The sequence below is a fragment of the Glandiceps talaboti genome, chromosome 18, assembly GCF_964340395.1.
Source record: "Glandiceps talaboti chromosome 18, keGlaTala1.1, whole genome shotgun sequence".
Taxonomy (NCBI): Eukaryota; Metazoa; Hemichordata; class Enteropneusta; family Spengelidae; genus Glandiceps; species Glandiceps talaboti.
In genome coordinates, this window is record NC_135566.1 from 10,673,460 (window position 1) to 10,692,543 (window position 19,084).

The 19,084-nt window shown below is 35.7% G+C and overlaps 2 protein-coding genes across 2 annotated transcripts; one reads left to right on the plus strand and one right to left on the minus strand.

The window, feature by feature from the left end:
• Positions 1-1,146: 1,146 nt before the first annotated feature.
• Positions 1,147-4,069, minus strand: LOC144449475 (large ribosomal subunit protein mL50-like). Its single transcript, XM_078140012.1, has 4 exons — positions 3,993-4,069; positions 2,713-2,903; positions 2,274-2,409; positions 1,147-1,984 (listed from the first exon to the last, which is right to left on the minus strand). The coding sequence occupies exons 1-4, from the start codon at positions 4,065-4,067 to the stop codon at positions 1,811-1,813; spliced, it is 576 nt and encodes a 191-aa protein (XP_077996138.1). The 5' UTR covers positions 4,068-4,069; the 3' UTR covers positions 1,147-1,810.
• A 1,585-nt stretch (positions 4,070-5,654) lies between these two features.
• LOC144449642 (microprocessor complex subunit DGCR8-like) lies at positions 5,655-15,014 on the plus strand. The gene is made up of 15 exons (XM_078140215.1): positions 5,655-6,468; positions 7,361-7,503; positions 8,209-8,325; positions 8,668-8,800; positions 9,217-9,286; positions 9,776-9,845; positions 10,245-10,311; positions 10,643-10,744; positions 11,519-11,617; positions 12,044-12,123; positions 12,462-12,562; positions 12,850-12,949; positions 13,504-13,560; positions 13,684-13,881; positions 14,286-15,014. The coding sequence occupies exons 1-15, from the start codon at positions 5,655-5,657 to the stop codon at positions 14,367-14,369; spliced, it is 2,235 nt and encodes a 744-aa protein (XP_077996341.1). The 3' UTR covers positions 14,370-15,014.
• Positions 15,015-19,084: the final 4,070 nt, after the last annotated feature.

The window sequence follows — 19,084 nt, forward strand, 5'->3', positions numbered from 1 at the left end:
AGGTATGTATTTCTAGGAACAGATTGATTGCAAAATTATTTGAAATTTTTTACCCCAGTTTACAAGTGTGAAAATGACATCTGTTCTTCCAATGTACAAATTTTAGAATGTTACTATTGTTGTTTTGGAGATTTTTGTTTTCAGGGAAGAATTTATTTGTTAGTGCTTTTGTTTGCTATTTTTTTTTTACATTTGAATGTTTCCTTGAAGTGAAATGCCGCAATTTTTTTCATGATAGTACAAGATATTTCCTGACCATTTACACATAATGATTTGTGCTAGCATTAGTCTTTAATGTTTGTCAGTGGAGAATATATTGTTCATGGTTCCAAGAATTCATAGGACAGTAAAACATAGTTACTTTGGAATGATAAATTGGAAATGAATACGATGTTTCGATCCATCTACTACAGACCTTGATCATGCAAAATCTGTAGTAGACAGATCAAAACGTCGCATTCATTTCCAATTTATCATTCCAAAGTAAATATATTTTACTCTGTGTCCTGTTTGTCAAGTTGTTAAAAGTCATACATTCTAAAGTCATGCAGTTAAGCATAGTCTATGAGTTAAGTCACTGATGAAACCCAGCCAGACAGGTATAGCTGCTTTTTAACTCATACCAACTCTCTTCATTACAGAATTGAACACATTTAACCACTACCCAATAGTCGTCACTCAGATTGCAACTACTGTAAACCCCCCCCCCCCCCATACATAGATGCAAATCTGTCATTGGTTGATTTGAGTCTTCTGTACAGTGTCTACACCCCCAACAGTTAGATTCTAGATGGTTTACAGAGTGAATTGAGGCTGTGATTTCCTTTAGGAATAGCTAAGGACTGGGAGAGCTATTTAATACCACATTAGGATGTAGGTGTGCCTCTACTCTCGGTAGTTTTGCTTCTCAATCTTACCTTTATGAGTACATCACGACTATTTGTGGACAGAGAACCACAGAGGGAAAGTCAATAGTTTCCATTCAAACTCTTGCCCCATACCCAACCAATAAATACATGAATCGGGATATTAAACAGAGTTGTCACATTATTAGATCAGGCTGAAATATTAGAAGCAGCATTTCCATGGCCATACATAACTGAGTCTACAAGAAAATGTGATATTAATACAGCTAAAAAGAGCTGCATAAACACTTTTTTTTATTGTAAATAGTCTATACACATCAATAAAAATGTTGCTGTCAAACTTCATCAGTGCATTGCTTTGTATGTCTTCTACTTTCAACAGTACATACATAAACAATACTTGCATGCTACTGGCATTTGGAGAAGTACAGCTACATGTACTGCTTTACAAGGTTGTTTCTTCAGCGATCACATTTGCACTTCGATGCACATACAAGGAAATCAAGTATATTACACAAAATAGATAGTTCAGTGTAACAATGTCCATCATGACAATGTCCTTGCTATAAATACTCAACAATGAATAACATTCTTCAGCACATAAAGAGGTCCCAACTTGCATCAGTGACTACAATGATTGTCGTGCCACTGCAGTCACAGAGCTGTGTTGACAATATCAGTCAGTATACTAAAGTCTGCACTGACGAGTTTTTGAACCAGACATCCATCAGAGAAATATGGAGATTCCATTCAGAGGGCAACTTTTGACATGATCTTTAGGCAAAATGTTGAAATCAATTTCTAAACATGACTTATTTCTATGACTTCAGTTTTGAATTAAATCAAGATGAGCCAACATTTTACCACAAAGAGAATACTTGTTTTAACATTTTTGTTAGAAAATGGGTTTGTACTGAAAGGGTTATGGCATCAATTCACTTTTACTACCAGTTGATTTTCAGATTCTTGGGTAAATCCTGGTGACTAAGTTCATCAAATGCTGTTGTGTCCTTAACCTCTGTTTGATAGAAAGCAAGTACGTCATTCACACTTTTCAAATCATTCAACTGATAACTTGTTGGCGCATGCCTAAATGCTTCTATACATTCTGTGAGAATCTGGGGAAAAAGTACAAAAAAAGAAATTTCTTACTAATATTCTGTAGAGAGAATTGATTCTGACATTTAACATTTGTATGTAATGTCTAATCATTTGCTAAAGAATATTTCACTGCTCAAATTCTGTCCTTTTCAAGGTGAATATATAACTCCTTAGAGTTCTAGCAGTAGCAGCTCTGATTTGTCTAGGAACGTAACATTCAATTATCCATTCAGATTGAGAAGTCATTCAATCAATTTGATCAACAGATGGTAGTGTAAATATATACTAGAAGCACCTCATGTTTACCTTATATTTTAGGAGTGGGTCAGTCAATCCAACATTCCTCCAGTCATCAGTGTCTGGATGTAAAGATTTTGTTATAGATTCTAATTGATCGTGTACATCTCCTGATGGTTTATACACCTTCTTCACTACCTTCGGCCTAAAAAAAGAGATGTAACTTCATCAGTTGTATCATATATCCCATTTTATGTTTATTCAAATCATTGAGTTGGGTGCAATGTTGTCAAATGCAGAAGAATTGACAAGTAGTTGTACCAGGTAATATTAGCATTGATTGATTCTGTACAATTACTTACAGGGATATATTACTGATCAAGCATTGTTAGATTTGCGAGAAAACCTACAAAATATATTTGCAATGTTCAATGTGCATGCAGGATGCAATGTGAATGCTGTATTTCTATGCACATCCATATAATAGCCCTCAAAATAGACATATTACCTGGCAATTATGAATGGTTTCTCCTGTACACCTGGAATGGCCATATACTTGGCCTCCACCACCTCAGGATCAGTTTCATCAACATCATCACTAGCAGGAGCACTTCCATACATTAATTTTTTTAACCATGATCGTTCACGATGATCTATATTATCTGCATAATGCCTAATTATTGGTTGTGAGGTAAGCACCTGATTAGCCAAAGGGAGAAAAAAAAAGCACATAAGTGAAAGTTGTTCCATCACTTGGCATTAAGTAAATGCGTGAATGTGATGTTGAAGTTCCCAAAAAACTACCATATGTTTCACAGTTTGTAGCATGTATTCCATGTCGTCCAAGTACCACTGACTGTATCCATGTAAGTCGTTTAAGTGAGAACGGGGTAGGACCAACTCGGCCCATTGCCAACTCGTCCCATCGCCAACTCGGCCCACGTGATTGCCAACTCGGCCCATTCACATGCCAACTCGGCCCATTTACATGCCAACTCGGCCCACGCACGTCATGACGAAAATGTTTGTGTCATTTAAAGCCAGGGTCTTGAGTCGATGACGTGATAATATCAAATACTAGTAATATTCATATAATCAGAGAAAAAATCCCTTGCTCCAAGCACCGACATCGGTATACTACTATACTACTTGTAAAGACACTATGGATTTACATACTAGTACATATACAATGTAGATCGCATGAATTTACTGAAGGACTAAATATCTATAGTCAAGTTGGCAGAGAGTGGGCCGAGTTGGCAGAGAGTGGGCCGAGTTGGTGGGCCGAGTTGGCAGACGGTGGGCCGAGTTGGTGGGCCGAGTTGGAAATGGGCCGAGTTGGACGTGCACCGTGAGAACACTATACTGTACCTGTTTACCCACAAAGCTATCAATACCTATCACATATAAAATGTCTGCCCCAGTAAAATGGACGGCTGTTCGGTGTATAACTCTTTTTTTTTTTTAAATTTATTTATTGTAATATCTATACTTCTGTATCTGATCGGTTTTTTTAAAAAATGTATTCTAATTTCTTGTATATATTCATTTTTCTTTTCTTTCTATATAATACTTTAACAGTATAGAATCGAAGAGAATACCATAAACGATGCAATGCACTGCAGCCTGCAGGCGTGGAGTAATACATAGTTTCCAAACTGCAATATTACAATGTAGTTCTTGTCTAGGAATAGTTACATCCCCCGGAATACATGAAGCCCCACCCCATCATATTACATGTGAAAGAAGGAATTCCGTTTACTTTTAATGTTGTACGTGATATCTTACCCGGTATGAATTATTTAGAATGCAACGGGAATTTCTAGCAAAGGATCTCTGCAGCGCACACATGGAGGCAGCCATCTTGCGTGTTAAAGCCTCGGTATGACGTAATGTCAAAGGTTATGAGAATATTCCAAATACTTGGGAATTAATGATTACTTTGAAATGTTTGGTTCGGCAGATCACATTCTCACTTTGGGTAAAAATGGTTACAAATCTATTTTTCGAATGAAAAAGTTAAATGCAAAATGTGCACTCGTTTTCTTTAATACAAGTTATAGTTATGGGTTTCCTTCGATATCGTGACCACCCCTGTCTGGTGTGTCGAATAAACCATGTCCTTGAAACCCCCACAAACCATCCGAAGAGCAGTGCAGTGTCTCTCCTCACGTTCTAATGTAATTTCGAATCTTGGTAACAGTTTTTTTTTAATGAAATTCAGCAGCTTAAGGTAATTTAGACAACAATTGTAGTGGGTATATGAAAACATCGACCGTATCACGTCACATTTCGGTAGTCTGTTGGAGGATTGTATGACCCAAATAATATGATTTGCATTTGGACCCTGCACTGAACGTCGGCGAAGCTGAAACAAGGACTCTCGTAAACCGCTTGCACAAGCAATCCTTCAAATCGTCGTGGCGGCCAGGTAGTAAGTAGATGTAGACAAGCAAACGCCCAACCTACCTTCACTTCTTTGTTTCGATATTTTGCTAATTTATTTTTGTGTTAAAATAATTTCGGCTTTTCACACGTTGCCAGGAAACGCCCTGGCATTACATATATATAATATATCCATGGATATATTGCACTCCTGATCCTATGCCTGACACACACACACACACACACACACACAGTCTCTTCGGTATTGAGAGCATGCAAAGCATGGATTTTTTCAATTAACTATTGTAGTTTTCAAAATGTAAACAAAGGAGTTTCATAAAAATCATCTTAAAAGTTAATAACTTATATATAATTACTTACAGTCACGTGTGATTCTAATATTATCTATTAAAGAGCACAAAACAGGGTGGTTTTTATTGAGGTCACACAAATGTAAATGTGGTATATAAATGGGTGTTAGGTCGTTATGTATATGTAATTGCACATAATACCAGCAACCTTACAGCTCTGTTTACCCATGTTTTATTTGGATTTTATTTGCTTACCTTCTTCAAACAAGTAGCTTTGAAGTGACGTGTAATAAAAGCGACTGACTGTACTGTTGTTTCCAGTAGTGAAGACAGAGTTTGATGTATTGCATCTGTCTTTGTTAATGAAAAGCGCAGTACAATCAGCCGTAGTCATCGAACGAACGAACGAACACGATCATCGAAGGAGATACAAGGTCACTGGATTTTTGCATTTTCATTTGGTACCCCATTTCAACATTTATACTGTTGGTAAGATCTTAATGGTATGACTTTTTACTTTATCACAGATAATCACTTGTACTTGTAGCCACTATCATCCTTAAACAGACACACAGTTCTGCTGTCAGTAAACCGAGTGTTCCTGTGAGTGAATGTCCGTCGTGTCAGATCTTCTTGTTTTTCTTATGCTGGTAAACAGTGTTAAACATTACAGAAATTTATTAAATGTTCTAAATGCACGCTGTAAATAGTACATATCAAGAAAGAGCAAAATTTGCATGGTGAAATAACAATTATGGCAGAAAGTGAACATCTTACTGTTGGTATGTCATGTCCACCGTTACCAGACAGCCCACCTCCAATAGAGGGGCTGCCACCTCCCCCACTACCACAGCATCAGTCCAGTGACAATGCAGGGATGGACGACAGCTCTGGTAGTGATGGGAGTGATCCAAGTACAGAAGCAAAGACTTACTCTGTAGACGAGGCAAGGGAAGTTCCGTCTACAGCTGATGATTCTGCTGAGGATTCAGAGAACTGGTCCTCAGATACATCACGACCATGGAAGAAGAGAAAACTGCAATCTGAACCTGAAGCCGAGTCTGAAGATAGTAAAATGGATTTTTCATGTTTCAAAATAAGTTTTAATGCAGACACAGAACAAATGGGTAAAAGGCAAGTCTTTTTCACAGGCGAGAATGAATTTCTTTTATCAGAGGTAAATGCAGATGACAGTGGTCATGGTAGTGTGAGAAACAATGAACAGCAGCAACCACATAACAGTATTGACACTGAAAGTAAAGAACAGGAACAACTGGAACAACAAGATGGGGAAGTCTCATTTGATATTGTGGATGAGATCGAAGATGACTTCGGAGACAAAGATGGCCATGAAGAGGAAGATGATGAAGATTCCCCAGCCATGGCAAGTGATGATGATGCAGAAAGCTTCACTGAGGAGATTGATGCAATGTTGGATGAAGGGATGTCTTTCTATAAAGAGAAGAGGAAAAAGAGGTTAGACAACTTGGCAGCTGCTGGAAAAGATGAGAGGGATAAAAATGCAACAGAAGGCTTAATCTCTGTCACCAACAAGAGAGTATTAAAAAGTAAGTTAAGACAGCAACTCTTTGATAAAGCCTGACTTCAGGGACAATCGCACAATGTCACACAAGTGCAATAAATGAACTTCCTTCATTGGGTCGGGGGAAGCTCACTGAACTTCATTTTCTCACTTCTAACCAAATTTTGAAAACTTTCACGCCTGCAATGATAACAAGTTCTGTATTTACTGCTGAGATGTTGATAAGTTTATAAAATTTATTTCTAATGTGATATACAGTGCAAGGTGTCCAGTGGTATTTTGATGTTTTTTTTATTGTGTTTTTACATTGCATCAATCACAGTGGTGTGACCGTTACAATTTTCATTGTAGTGTACATCATATATAAACTTGTCAATATTGCACTTGTGAACGTTCGTTGAGGGGGTGGGGGTGGGGGGTTGTTCTAAACGAAGTGAGTTTATGCGACATTGTGCGATCGTCCCTACAGCTTTCCTTATTTTAGCTTCCACTTTACCCTCTTGACAAGCCAAATCAAAGCATGTAATAATGACCTAATGATACTGTATTCATATGTTTTATATGATACCGTATGGGGACAACACAAAGCTATGGATATGGTATCATGTTACTACATGGCGTAGTCTCATCAGGGCTATCATTAACAGCTGTCAGATGGTGATTTATGGCTGTCTGGGCATAGATGAAGAGCCGGTTAAAATTGACAGTGTCCCTATTCATAATTTGAGTTGTCGTGAGACCAAACTTGGGAATCCATTGTATTTTTGCATTTGCCTGGAGAATTAACCCTTTACATTGCTGATACCTTTTAATTTAAACAGGGTGTAATTACAAAGACTTGCAGAAACTTAGTCCTTTAAGGGTTAAACATGATACAGGTACTCCCAAACACATATATACGTCTATTTCTATTTTAGGCAGGGGTCGTTCCTCTTTGGAGCCTTTACCAGAAGGCTGGGTGGAGATAACCCATGGAAGTGGTATGCCTTTATATTTACATAGAGGATCAAGAGTGGTGACCTGGGCACGACCCTATTTCCTAGGCATCGGTAGTGCTAGAGTAAGTTGGAATATTATCATTATTTTGTCTGATTTATAGGAATATATTTAGTCAATTCATACATGAAAAGAATTGAATAATTAATCTCTGACCCTAAAAGATACTTATGTGGGTACCTAGAAAATGTATTTGGAAAGAAGGCAGCATCCCATATCAAACTACATTAATGCTGTGCAAATTAGTCACTAACCATTACTTTTCCACCTGAAAACCTTAATATTATACGTGCATTACAAATTTGATAATCAATAAACATCCAGGAAACTTTCGCAACTCCCGTAAAATTTACATCGTAGTTGATGTACACATTATATCTAAGTTTTTTGTGATATTGTCATCCATAGTCCCCACTTTCACACTGCCCTTTACATATTTTCATGAAGGATATCTTGTAATTCCAGTATCTTTGGAGATGGACTAGATTAGTATCTTGTTATTTTCCATCTTTTTCACTGTTCAACCAATGTGCATAGTCTTGAGAACTGTAAACGTCGTAAATGGTAATAAAGTATTATGATTATAATAATCAGTGTCTTCTCTCTCTCTCTTTCTCTCTCTCTCTCTTTCTCTCTCTCTCTCTCTCTCCTCTCTCTCTCTCTCTCTCTCTCTCTCTCTCTCTCTCTCTCTCTCTCTCTCTCTCTCTCTCTCTCTCTCTCTCTCTCTCTCTCTCTCTCTCTCTCTCTCTCTCTCTCTTTTGGCAAACAGAAACACAAGGTACCTCTTCTTAGTATTCCATGTTTACATTATACAAGACAAATAGAGAAAGAAAAAACAGAAGCAATGTCACAAGACTCAGCAGCAGCTGCAGAAAACAGTGAAGATGTAATATCTTTGACTGAAAATACAGGTAATCTAAATATGTTTATTTTGTTTAGCAGAGAAGGCCATTGATTACATGTGTTTCTTCACCAACTACCTGCACTGCAGAATAAAACATAGAATGAAACTTAGTTGAACCTGTTACCCCTGTATTATGTAAGTGGTATCACCCAAGCAACAGAAAACAAATGAAATGAGCCAAACTATAAGGATCATAGGGATATCCGAAGTTGGAAAGTTTATCTGCTAGTATATTTGCTGCCAGTTGTGTAAAATGTAGTGTTATCTGTTGAAGGTGAAACAATCAACTCAAATAATCATGAGAATCCTAGTCAAACTGGTGAGAGCACTAGTGCAGAAGAAGGCAAAAATGGGAACCTTGTTGAGGGCGCCATTGAGGGTGCTGTTGCCCAGCATGGTGAAGATAAGAATAGTGACATGAAGTCAAAGATTGAAGTTTGCAAGGATGAGTCTGTCAGTAAGTAATACTTCAAAGTGTTTTATCTTACTTATGGTACAAATTGTATGATAGACAATACCATGAATCCTAGTTTTAATTGTGAGTGTATCCTGATGTACCGGTATAAATCTCATGGTATTTTTGCTAAGGTTTAAGGGAACTCGGTAACAGAAAGGAGAAAGGGGTAAAAATGGTAGTGTTTCCCTGTATATTCTATGGTACCAGATAAAAAATGACATGGGACCCCTGTAGATTTTACCTACTTACCACCCTTAGCAAAAATACATTTCTCACACACTTCAGAGTTTATAGAATTAACATCACAGGTTTCCATATGCATATAAACACTTATGCCACACCAGGAAGTCGTGTCATAGATGTTCACAGCCATCGGTATAGTTCACAGTATTAACAATTTTGATCTGTTGTTACAGGCGTGGAAGAGTTTGGTGAATACCTCGAAAAGTTGTTTGAGTTTGAAAATATTTCCATCAAGAAATTCAAGTAAGTTGTGTCATCTTTTGGAAAATGAACAGAGCTGGGTCATTAATTGATGTCACATACTAATACACACAAGTAGCATGTAAAACCGTAAAGGTGTCAAACCATTTTGGATGGAAATGCAAATGAAAACAATGCTGAAAGTTGCAACTACTGTGGCATTAAGTGTAAGGATTAGAAACCTCAAAGGCATTCCGTCATTGGTTTCCTCTGGGATGGTTATCAGATTAGCCGAATCACTAATCAACATGGAGAATTTTGTTCATTTATTACATTTACTGATTCTAAGTATTTCAAAGTAATTCACAATATATTGTAGATTTTGAGCACCTGCAGCAAGATGTTAACTCCCAGTTTGAGTGGAGTATATCTTCAGATCTCAACTTTCTTTGACCAGAGTGTCACTTTATCACTTGGTTTGACTCGTACTGGACATCAACAGAAAGAAAGCAAAGAATGAGTGATAAACTGAAAATGAATTCTTGTTGATAGGTCATGGGCAGCAAGAAGACAACACAACAGAGAACAGAAGAGGAAACAAGCAGCTGAGAGACCTACTTTTGTAAGTATCTTTGAAATTGACAAATACAGTGGAGAAACTTAAAGGCTGTTTGTTAGAGAATGTCTTGTGCAATTGGCGTCTAGGGCTAACTGCTAATGTCTGGGGTTATCCACTGGTGTCTAGGGGGTATCTGCTAGTGTCTAGGGCTATCTGCTTGCGTGTAGGGCTATCTGCTGGCATGCAGAGCTATCTGTCAGCATGTAGGGCTATCTGCTGGCATCACAGGACTATCTGCTGGCATCTGGAGCAATCTGCCATGGCATCTGTCATGATAGTGGCTGTTATGAGGACAAACACATCAAATTGCATGAATTTTAAGGACAGGACTTTAATTTATTTTGATGACACTGTTTCAGAATAGTGTTCAACAATATAATATATTTCCATTTACCTGAACAGCCTGGCAGCCAGAATGTGGTGACCCTAAAATTACCTGAAAATGGACCTACTCACAAAGGAAAAAAAGGTATGCACAATGTTTTGAAATTAACATAAAACTACCATGATTGAATTTTTGGTTTGCAATCATACTGGAGTAGGGATATTTCAATCTGTTTGGTCGGTGACAGTAAAAAAACAAACAAGAAAGTTGTAATATAGATGACAACACAACATTCTTTAGAATCAAATGTGTCAAGTACAGAATAACACATTTTTTGAAAAGAAGCAAAATAGTTTGTACATGTACTAAACCATCAAAGTGATATGGATATTCTTTCCTGATAATAGAATTTTACTGAAGAACTGTCCTTGTATTCTGACATTAATTGTATACTTCATTCCAATTATCTTTCTAGAAATTACACTTAATCTACATGGTAAAACAAATGTCTGTCTTCTGCACGAATACGCACAACGAGTTCTCAGAGCTCATCCAAAATACATCTTTGATGAGAATGGTAAGATGATTTGTTATTGTATGATTGTAAGAAAGATGACATAATGGTGTGGAGAGACAATCATGAATGAGATCTCTGTTGTTGTTGTTGTTGTTGTTGTTGTTGTTGTTGTTGTTGTTGTTGTTACATTTATACATACCTTGCAAAAAATCATGTTTTTCAACAACAAAAATTATATTTTTTAAATCATTAGTTTTTTAAAATCATTTTTAAAAAATCATTTTTTTTTTTTTTTCATGCCAAAGTTGCTTTCAGCAAGTTACATGTAAATAAGTCAGTCACTGGCATACATGTACCTCTTCAACAACCTTTCTGCCAGTTTTAGGCTATTTGTTGTGCAGTCGGCATCATCTTTGCCCAACTGCAAGTTGTAAATTCAGGGTTTTAACATTCTTACAATTTTGTCGTATACCATTATGTCTGTTTCCATGACTACGCTTTTAAAGGTGTCGTACTTGCTGTGAGTAATCACCCATACAACTTTTTGAGCTCCACTGTTGGTTAACAGCTGAGGTTAAAGGTTAAAGGTTAAAGGTTAGGTTGATTCTCATCATCATCCGCTGTCCATCATCTTTTTCTATTAGCCTCTTCTTCTCTGAAACGACCTGTCAGATTGTTTTGATATTTGGAGTGGATGTCCCTTGAGGGAGGCTACTCAGGCTTCTTCATGCCAAGTTGATATCAATCATTTTCTATTTTTATTGATTTTTGGTCAAAAATAATATTTTCAAATATTTTTCAAGGTAATGATTTATTTTGGTCTTTCTTCAACAGAGAATGCAAACGCACCATTCCAAGCTGTAATTAAAATCAATGAAGTGAAATATGGGTCAGGATTTGCAAGCAATAAAAAACTGGCCAAAGAAGAAGCAGGTAACTTAATTCCACACAGACTGCATCTACATTTGTGATGTATTATATGTGTCCCCTCAAACTAGAATCCCCTCAAACTATAGTCAATCCTGACGTGGACAGTACAACTTAAAGTATTTTTAGTGACATACATGCTTACTACATAGACCATAAACAAAATGAAAAGAAATAAGAACAAAAATTACACCAAAAAAAAATTACCATCTGGAATGGATCCATCCAAAATTGAATTTTAATGAGTTTCCTTAATTCCTGAACTATAATCAGTTGATCAAGTCATATTAAGACATGTCCACTGGTTGACAACTTGTTTAGATATGTATGTTTGCATCTGTCAAACAAGATCTAGTCAAATCTGTGGAGCTTCTACCACTCATAATTTAAGTAAAGCTCTCACAGTCAATCCTGTCATTGTTGTTATTGCAGCCAAGGCCACACTAGAAATTCTAGTTCCAGAATTGGTTGCACAAAAACAGGAGCATAAATCAGAACCTAACGATTTAGAGGTGAGTGGTGTTTAACGTAAAGTTGACCTTTGACCTAACATTACCCATGCATATGGTCTTTGATGTCAGGGCTTCCATGCGAGTTTATTCATGCATCATGGTAAAGTATCCAGTGACTTGTCTTACATTTTACTCTGTGTACACTTAAGACTGAAAGATCAGCCATTGTGGATGCTCTTCTCATCTCTTTCCACAAGGGGAAGAGATGATAAGATGCCCTCGGTGATATATTTTACAGTATACACTGTAAGAGAGAGAATCTTGTCAGTTGCATGACATGCCTAAATGAAGATATTCATTCTGATAACCTTGATGTAATTCTGTGTTTGTGTTTATAGTACTTTGATCACATATCCATAGAGGATTCTAGAGTTTATGATCTATGTCATAAAGCTGGACAACTCACCCCATGGCAGATTCTACAAGAGTGTCTCAAAAGGTAAGGAGATACATTCCTATCTCCTCAAGATATGCCAGACCCTGATATGTGCAGTATACTTGTAGCAAGGTATATATAATGTATAGTAAAAGGTCAGCTGTGTTGATAAAACTATGTATAGATCTGTAGTAAACTTCATGTACTCAGGACATTTATTTTAGAGAGGGCGCTGTTTAGTAGAGGGACCTTTCATTCTCTGAAGAATGATGTAATAAATCAGTCACCTATAATTTCATCAGAATATGTTCTATGTGGTCATCATTATTGTTATTACACATGTTTTACAGGAACCATGGAATGGGAGACACCAATGTCAAATTTGATGTCAAAGTTAATAAGAACCAAAGAAGTGAATACACAATGACATGTGGTAAACATGTAGCTACAGTAAGTAAAAATTCTAAGACAGAACCCAACAGTCTCACAATAGATGGTAGGGCATACAAAAGTGATTTTCGCAAGTGATGTGTATTTTGCAGCCGTATTTTAGTGAGTGATAGTGATACAGCTGAATAACCATATCACGAGTTGATGGTCAGCTTATACAACGGGTAACACTACAGTAAAGCACTTTCTCTATGTGCTACACTCATTTATAGTATTCATATCAAATGTTAAAGTATACTGTTGGTTTATTTACAAGCCTAGCATTCACATCAACTGTAAAAGTATACTTTTTCAATTGGTTTATTTACAAGCCTAGCATGTGGCCTTTCTAATGTGGTCAGTTAGCAAATGAAACACTATACTTTTATACTTGATATGGATGCTATAAACGATTGTGGTACATACAGAAAACGCTTTACTTGGTGTTATGGGTTATATATCTTGTTATATAGTAACTACTTGTACTGTATATGCAATGTATTCTGTGAAAATTATCAATGTATGAAGATAATATAGTTGCATTTTATGTGTAATATTTGTGTGCTTCTATGCAGGGCTTTTGTAAAAACAAGATTGTTGGGAAACAGCTGGCAGCACAAACTATCCTACAGGTAAAGTATTTCAGAAACAATTACCTATGTGAAATTTCAGAAGAGAGCATGTACTAAGCAAAATTGTCAGTTGTCAACAACTTGTAAAGGTAGTAATGAATACTTTTGTGCATCCATTTCTAGAAACTACATCCTCAGATAAGAAGCTGGGGGTCTCTTATCAGAATGTATGGCAAGGGGGCATGTCTTATAGACAAACAGAAACAGGAAGCTGAACAAAGTGTGATGGAACTACAACATAATGCCAAGAAAAATAAACCCAACATGCACATCTTAGCCAAGCTGAGAGAAGAAATGAAACGACTATATGCGGATGATCAGGTGAGTCCAAATGCTATGACCCCATTTTTTAATTTTCAGTCTGACCTATTCAGAACCCATGCATGTAGAAGATTGTGCCCCCTGTTGGAGAGGGGATGTTACATGCTTATTAGCCCCAACTTAGGAAAAGTCCAGCCAGACTTATTTCTGTCTTTTAGTACACTTGTATTGATTACTGCTATCATATGATTTTAGGTGATAAAATAGCTAGTAGGTAATTCAATTTTGAAATCTTGCCCAAAAAAGCCCTACTGCACTAGCATGTGTTCTGCCATTTTGGGGATTTCCTGCAAGGGTTTGTGGGGAAACCTAACAAGAAATGACACATGCCACAAGATTTTGCATTATCATGTCATATTCATTAATTTGAACTTATGCAGTTGTTGTTGTATTTCATTCATCAGGAAAAGAAAAAGAAGAAGGTGAAAAAATTCCATCCAGGCAATATTGAGAAGCCATCAACAGCTCTTTGTTCATTAGATGTGTAAAGACACAAGTACTTCTGTCCAGTCAATTTCTGCAAGTGCAATGTATGAAGTGTTTTTGAGTGATAATTGAGTCTATAGAAACTTAACTCCAACGTTGTCCTTTCTTATATACTTACATTTACTGAAGGCCTTCAAAATGTATTGCAGTCATTATGTCTAGAATTTACCAAAGTCAAGGTTACATCGACAACCTCAATTTTGTTTGATTTCGTTTGTTGTTCAAGTGAATGCCGTGAAACAGATGATATCAGTCAATTTAATCAATTTTTGCAAACATATCAACAAAGTTTATGGCATTATTTGTGTCCATGTACATGTACTTTGTGAAAGTGTACATTCAAGCCATTGGATACCCTTCACCAGTATGCACTCTAAGCCATCACAACTCACTATTCACACACAAAGACATTTCTTGATGACCCACCAACATTTAACAGTCACTTTTAAAATGTGGGGATTCAGAGCAAAATCCAATTTTTATGATGTTAACCCTTAAAATATTTTGTCATTTGAGGACACACTGCCCCTCACTAAGAGTAACCCTCAAGATATCAAGGTCTTCTGACGGACCTTATTGATCCCCCACCCCCTTGACTTAGTGAAGGGCCAGCTGTGTTTTCAATTGCCTACCCAGCAACAATACTGTAAACGGAAGATTGACATAAAATAGATCAGTATTATTTAGATGTGGTAACCAACTCATAATACTGTTTATCTATGTAATGTTACAATCTACATGTAACAAATATTTGAAAATTTTACATTTGATGCATGTCATATCTTATCATAAACATGCACAGATTGTTTTTGAAAGATGTAGAAATTATTTTTAAAAATACACTGTACATTGTATACATGTTTAGTCAGGAGTGATAACAACAGAGAGCCCTTGTACAGAGTTAGACAATTATACAAATAATACTTGTGTGTGTGTATAAACACAAACAAATACAATCTGAGGTCTTATCAGGAAAGAAAAAAACGCACAAATTACATGATTGAAAAGATATTTTATGAAGAAAGTATCCAGGAATTCTGAATATATTCCCAGCTACTTTTGCCAAAATATTAACCAATAGATTCATTGAAGGAGCACAAAGTGAGTTTGCAAACATTTTAATTTAAATGAAAATACTTAGTTTAAACTGTGATTAAACTATTTTAGTATAATGTTAATCTTGATGCATGCCTAAAATGGCATTAAAAACATCTAGTGTTGTTAGCACGGTAGACAATAATCATGAAGTATGTGGGTTATACTTCCACGGCATAATAGCAGTTTCCTTGACATTTCAGTATAGATACGATAAATAATGAGTAATGTCATTGTATTGTTAATGTATTATGCTTAAATATATCAGGTGTTAATTCTGTCAGTAGCAAGTAATGGTTAACTATGGCTTTAATAGTTACTAGAAAACTACTACTAATCTTCATTTGTCCAAGTAAATTTGGAAATTTGTTGAATGGTCGCCACAAGAGCAGTGCCCTAGTTTTGAAGAAACAGGAGGAAACCGGAGTACCCGGGGAAAACCTGCATTGTTTGGCAGGGTCAAACTATGGATACCTTTAAATATGATATTAACAGGTACCAGGTTGTCAAGAATTACCTGCAGCAAACATTTAATATACCCCCTTTACAGTTGCAATGCATATAATTCATCATTTGACTTCTCTGTCTACTTCTGTCTGTTCTCCAGCTGTTTAGAATAAGTGATGAAATCACTAAGTAGTTTTGTCATCAGTAATTCTTGAGTCTGTACTCATCCAATATTATCACAAAAAATACATTATTTATGAATGTTTGGTATAGGATAAATAAATTCTGAAGTTATGTCTTACCTGAAATTTTGTAACCTTTCCATCTGTGTTTCATATGTATTTGTAATATGCTAATAGTTAGAATTTTTTCCCTAAAGTGGCAGAGTCTGTAACCACAGTCCCTCTATCACTGAGGCCCAATTTGTGTCCAAACTCTGTGCATGTAAATTAAAATGCACTTATTTCGTACAGATTTACATCACACAGATTAATACAGTTATGTAGAAGTAAATGTAAATCTGCACAGCATGTGAGAGGTGATTTATTATAAGCAACAATGCTTGGTAATTAAGAATGGTGTTTACAAATAGCTTGATAACAGTGAGTTACATTGTCCATGTATCTGAATTCCGAATGATATCGCTCAATAATTACACACTATTCAGGATATTGTTACGGTTGATATTAATAACACAACTATCAAAATAAAACAACCGGTAACCGGTGAAAACCATAAAGTTACAGACTGTGCCCCTTTAATGAAGCAATATTGATGAAATAAACCAAGGATTAGACTACCTGAAAGTAACATTTTGCCTTTTCTACTTGAAGTGCTTTGTCAAACTGTCCATTCACTTGCCATTACTACTATGTAGTGTTATTATCAGCTTATACAACACATACGTTGTTGTGAAATCAGAATTTCATTATACCAGGTTTTACTGTCTAGATGAATATTTCCAAGGAAAGTGATGATTAAAGTGGCTGCCATATGGATGAGGATTTGGTATTTATTTTGGATTTTTAATTTAGAAAACGATGTTATACATCCTGCTTGACTAATAAATATGTAAAATGTTTGTTATTGTACATACAATAACAGACTTTTACACACTTTTTGGCTTTTTGCAATGTATTGAGTTACAATCACCGACTTGGTCTATGTTCTTTCACATTGAGTTTTCAAGTAGGAAGCTGTGACAAAATTGTTTTATCAATTAAAAAATCCAAAATAAATACCCAATCCCTCATCCATATGGCCACTTTAAGGATTTTAGATTTTGTAATGTAAATTTAGAAATATTTCTTTACATGACAAAGAAGTTATTTTGAAGCTAGTACTAGAAGCAGAAAGTAATGAATATTAATAGCTGATAAGTGATTTTTTGTATATTTTTCATTTTAATAGAGCCATATGTTGTATGTTGTCAGGAGCATGTGTTGGAATTATTGTGAGTATAACTCAGAGTATTTCCCTACAACAGTACTCAGTTCTGAAGCACATTTTTTTAATGATTTATGACCTGAATTTGTTGAAGTAAGTGGTGTTTGTTCATATGTGATGGCTTTGATGAAGTGAAATCCCGACTTTATATTTACCTGATATTTTATCATAGATTTGAAATTACATAGGATTGGAAATGGTTTGTATTTGAAGTCTTCGTCCAATAAGCAATATTTTAGTTTTTACCAAATATACATGTATCCCACAATAATCATTATAGTTATTAAAGTTATTTGAAACTCAAATGTCAATGGGTTGCTATTCCTCACATTCCAAAAAATTAAAGAAGCATGGTCAGCAACTCCAAACAACTGAGTGTTTTTCATCATTTTTGTTTCCAAATAAGGGTTTACTTATATTTAGCATTTGCTGTTCCTTGTCCAAGGGCTGATGGCCACTGGCAGGACTACTACCCTATGAACTGCTGTGAAGCTGTGGTATAATATGCAAGAATAAAATGGTGTCATTTTATTCATATAATATGGGAATACTGTGTCACAGTGGTTTGTATGGTGGGAGTTTTGCCAGTGACTGCTGGTCATTGAAAAAGTGGCTGTGAAGGGTAAAATGTGAGTAATTTTTTGTTTGGAAACAAAAATTACAAAAAATACTTACAAGTTGCAGCCCATGTCCCTTTAAACTATGACGTTTTTTCTTTTCAAACGAAAATGATATAATATTATGTAATACTTTGACCACAAAGTTTGAGAGTAAAATTAAAAATGATACATATTTCACAAATTTTGCTCCATATATACACATCTCAATACTACCACACCTTCACTCAATATTTTATACTATTGAAGTATTATAAGCAAAGGAAAGATGACTCAAATTGCAGTACTGCATTCCGAATAATTACTTTTGAAGAGTACATCAATATGCACTCTAAAGTGTCACAATAAATTGTGTTAGAATTCTTATCTCAGAAAGCTAACATGTGTAAATATGTACTTCTCAGTATTTTAAGTAATAGAAAGTGTGCAAACATATTAATTTTAGCTATGTATTGCAGTCTTCATTGATGTAACACTATTTATGTAGACATAAATTGGCTTATGAATACAAAATTCATCTAGCTACAAACTAGCTTTTTGCTTAACTAACAAGTCAATAAAAATGTACACCACACTTGTACTTGCATGTCATGGAGTTCTGTCTTATTATCCAAGAGTACCAATTTATGCATATTGTAATTTTATTGAGGCTTCCAGTGCATCTTGATATGCTTAAACTTAATTTTATGCAAGTTATGTTATTTTTGAGATTAGCATGTACGTGTTTTGTACCCATTCAGTAATTCCAATCAGCTTGTTTTTTACATATCTTTGTAGACTACTAAATACAATACTTCATCATGTTCATGAATTTGTATCCCGGAGTGATGCAACATGAGTGATTCAATTTTGAATTGAATGAACTTATTACTATCAATTTCACTATTATATAGATATTTGTCTTATCAGAACAAGACAAGTAGCGACAAAGGCTTAGGTCACAAGTATTTTCTGGCGAAATGAAGAAAAATATTGGAGAATAACATAGCAGCGCCAGTAATATCAAAGAAAAATTGGGGAAAGTAATGGCAATGTTGAACGTTTTGACTCATATTTCAAACACAGCAGAACCAGTGATGTAGACACGTGATGTAGTGACATAGACACACATT

Bases quoted from the DNA above. Each gene is read 5' to 3' on its own strand.
- LOC144449475 (XM_078140012.1), bottom strand. From the start codon at position 4,067: ATGGCTGCCTCCATGTGTGCGCTGCAGAGATCCTTTGCTAGAAATTCC. The intron at 2,410-2,712 runs GTAATATGTCTA...CTCTTTTTTTAG, and splicing joins AAACCATTCATAATTGCCAG to GCCGAAGGTAGTGAAGAAGG. The intron at 1,985-2,273 runs GTAAACATGAGG...CTTTTTCCCCAG, and splicing joins ACCCACTCCTAAAATATAAG to ATTCTCACAGAATGTATAGA.
- LOC144449642 (XM_078140215.1), top strand. From the start codon at position 5,655: ATGGCAGAAAGTGAACATCTTACTGTTGGTATGTCATGTCCACCGTTA. The intron at 6,469-7,360 runs GTAAGTTAAGAC...TTTCTATTTTAG, and splicing joins CAACAAGAGAGTATTAAAAA to GCAGGGGTCGTTCCTCTTTG. The intron at 8,326-8,667 runs GTAATATCTTTG...CAAACTGGTGAG, and splicing joins CTGCAGAAAACAGTGAAGAT to AGCACTAGTGCAGAAGAAGG.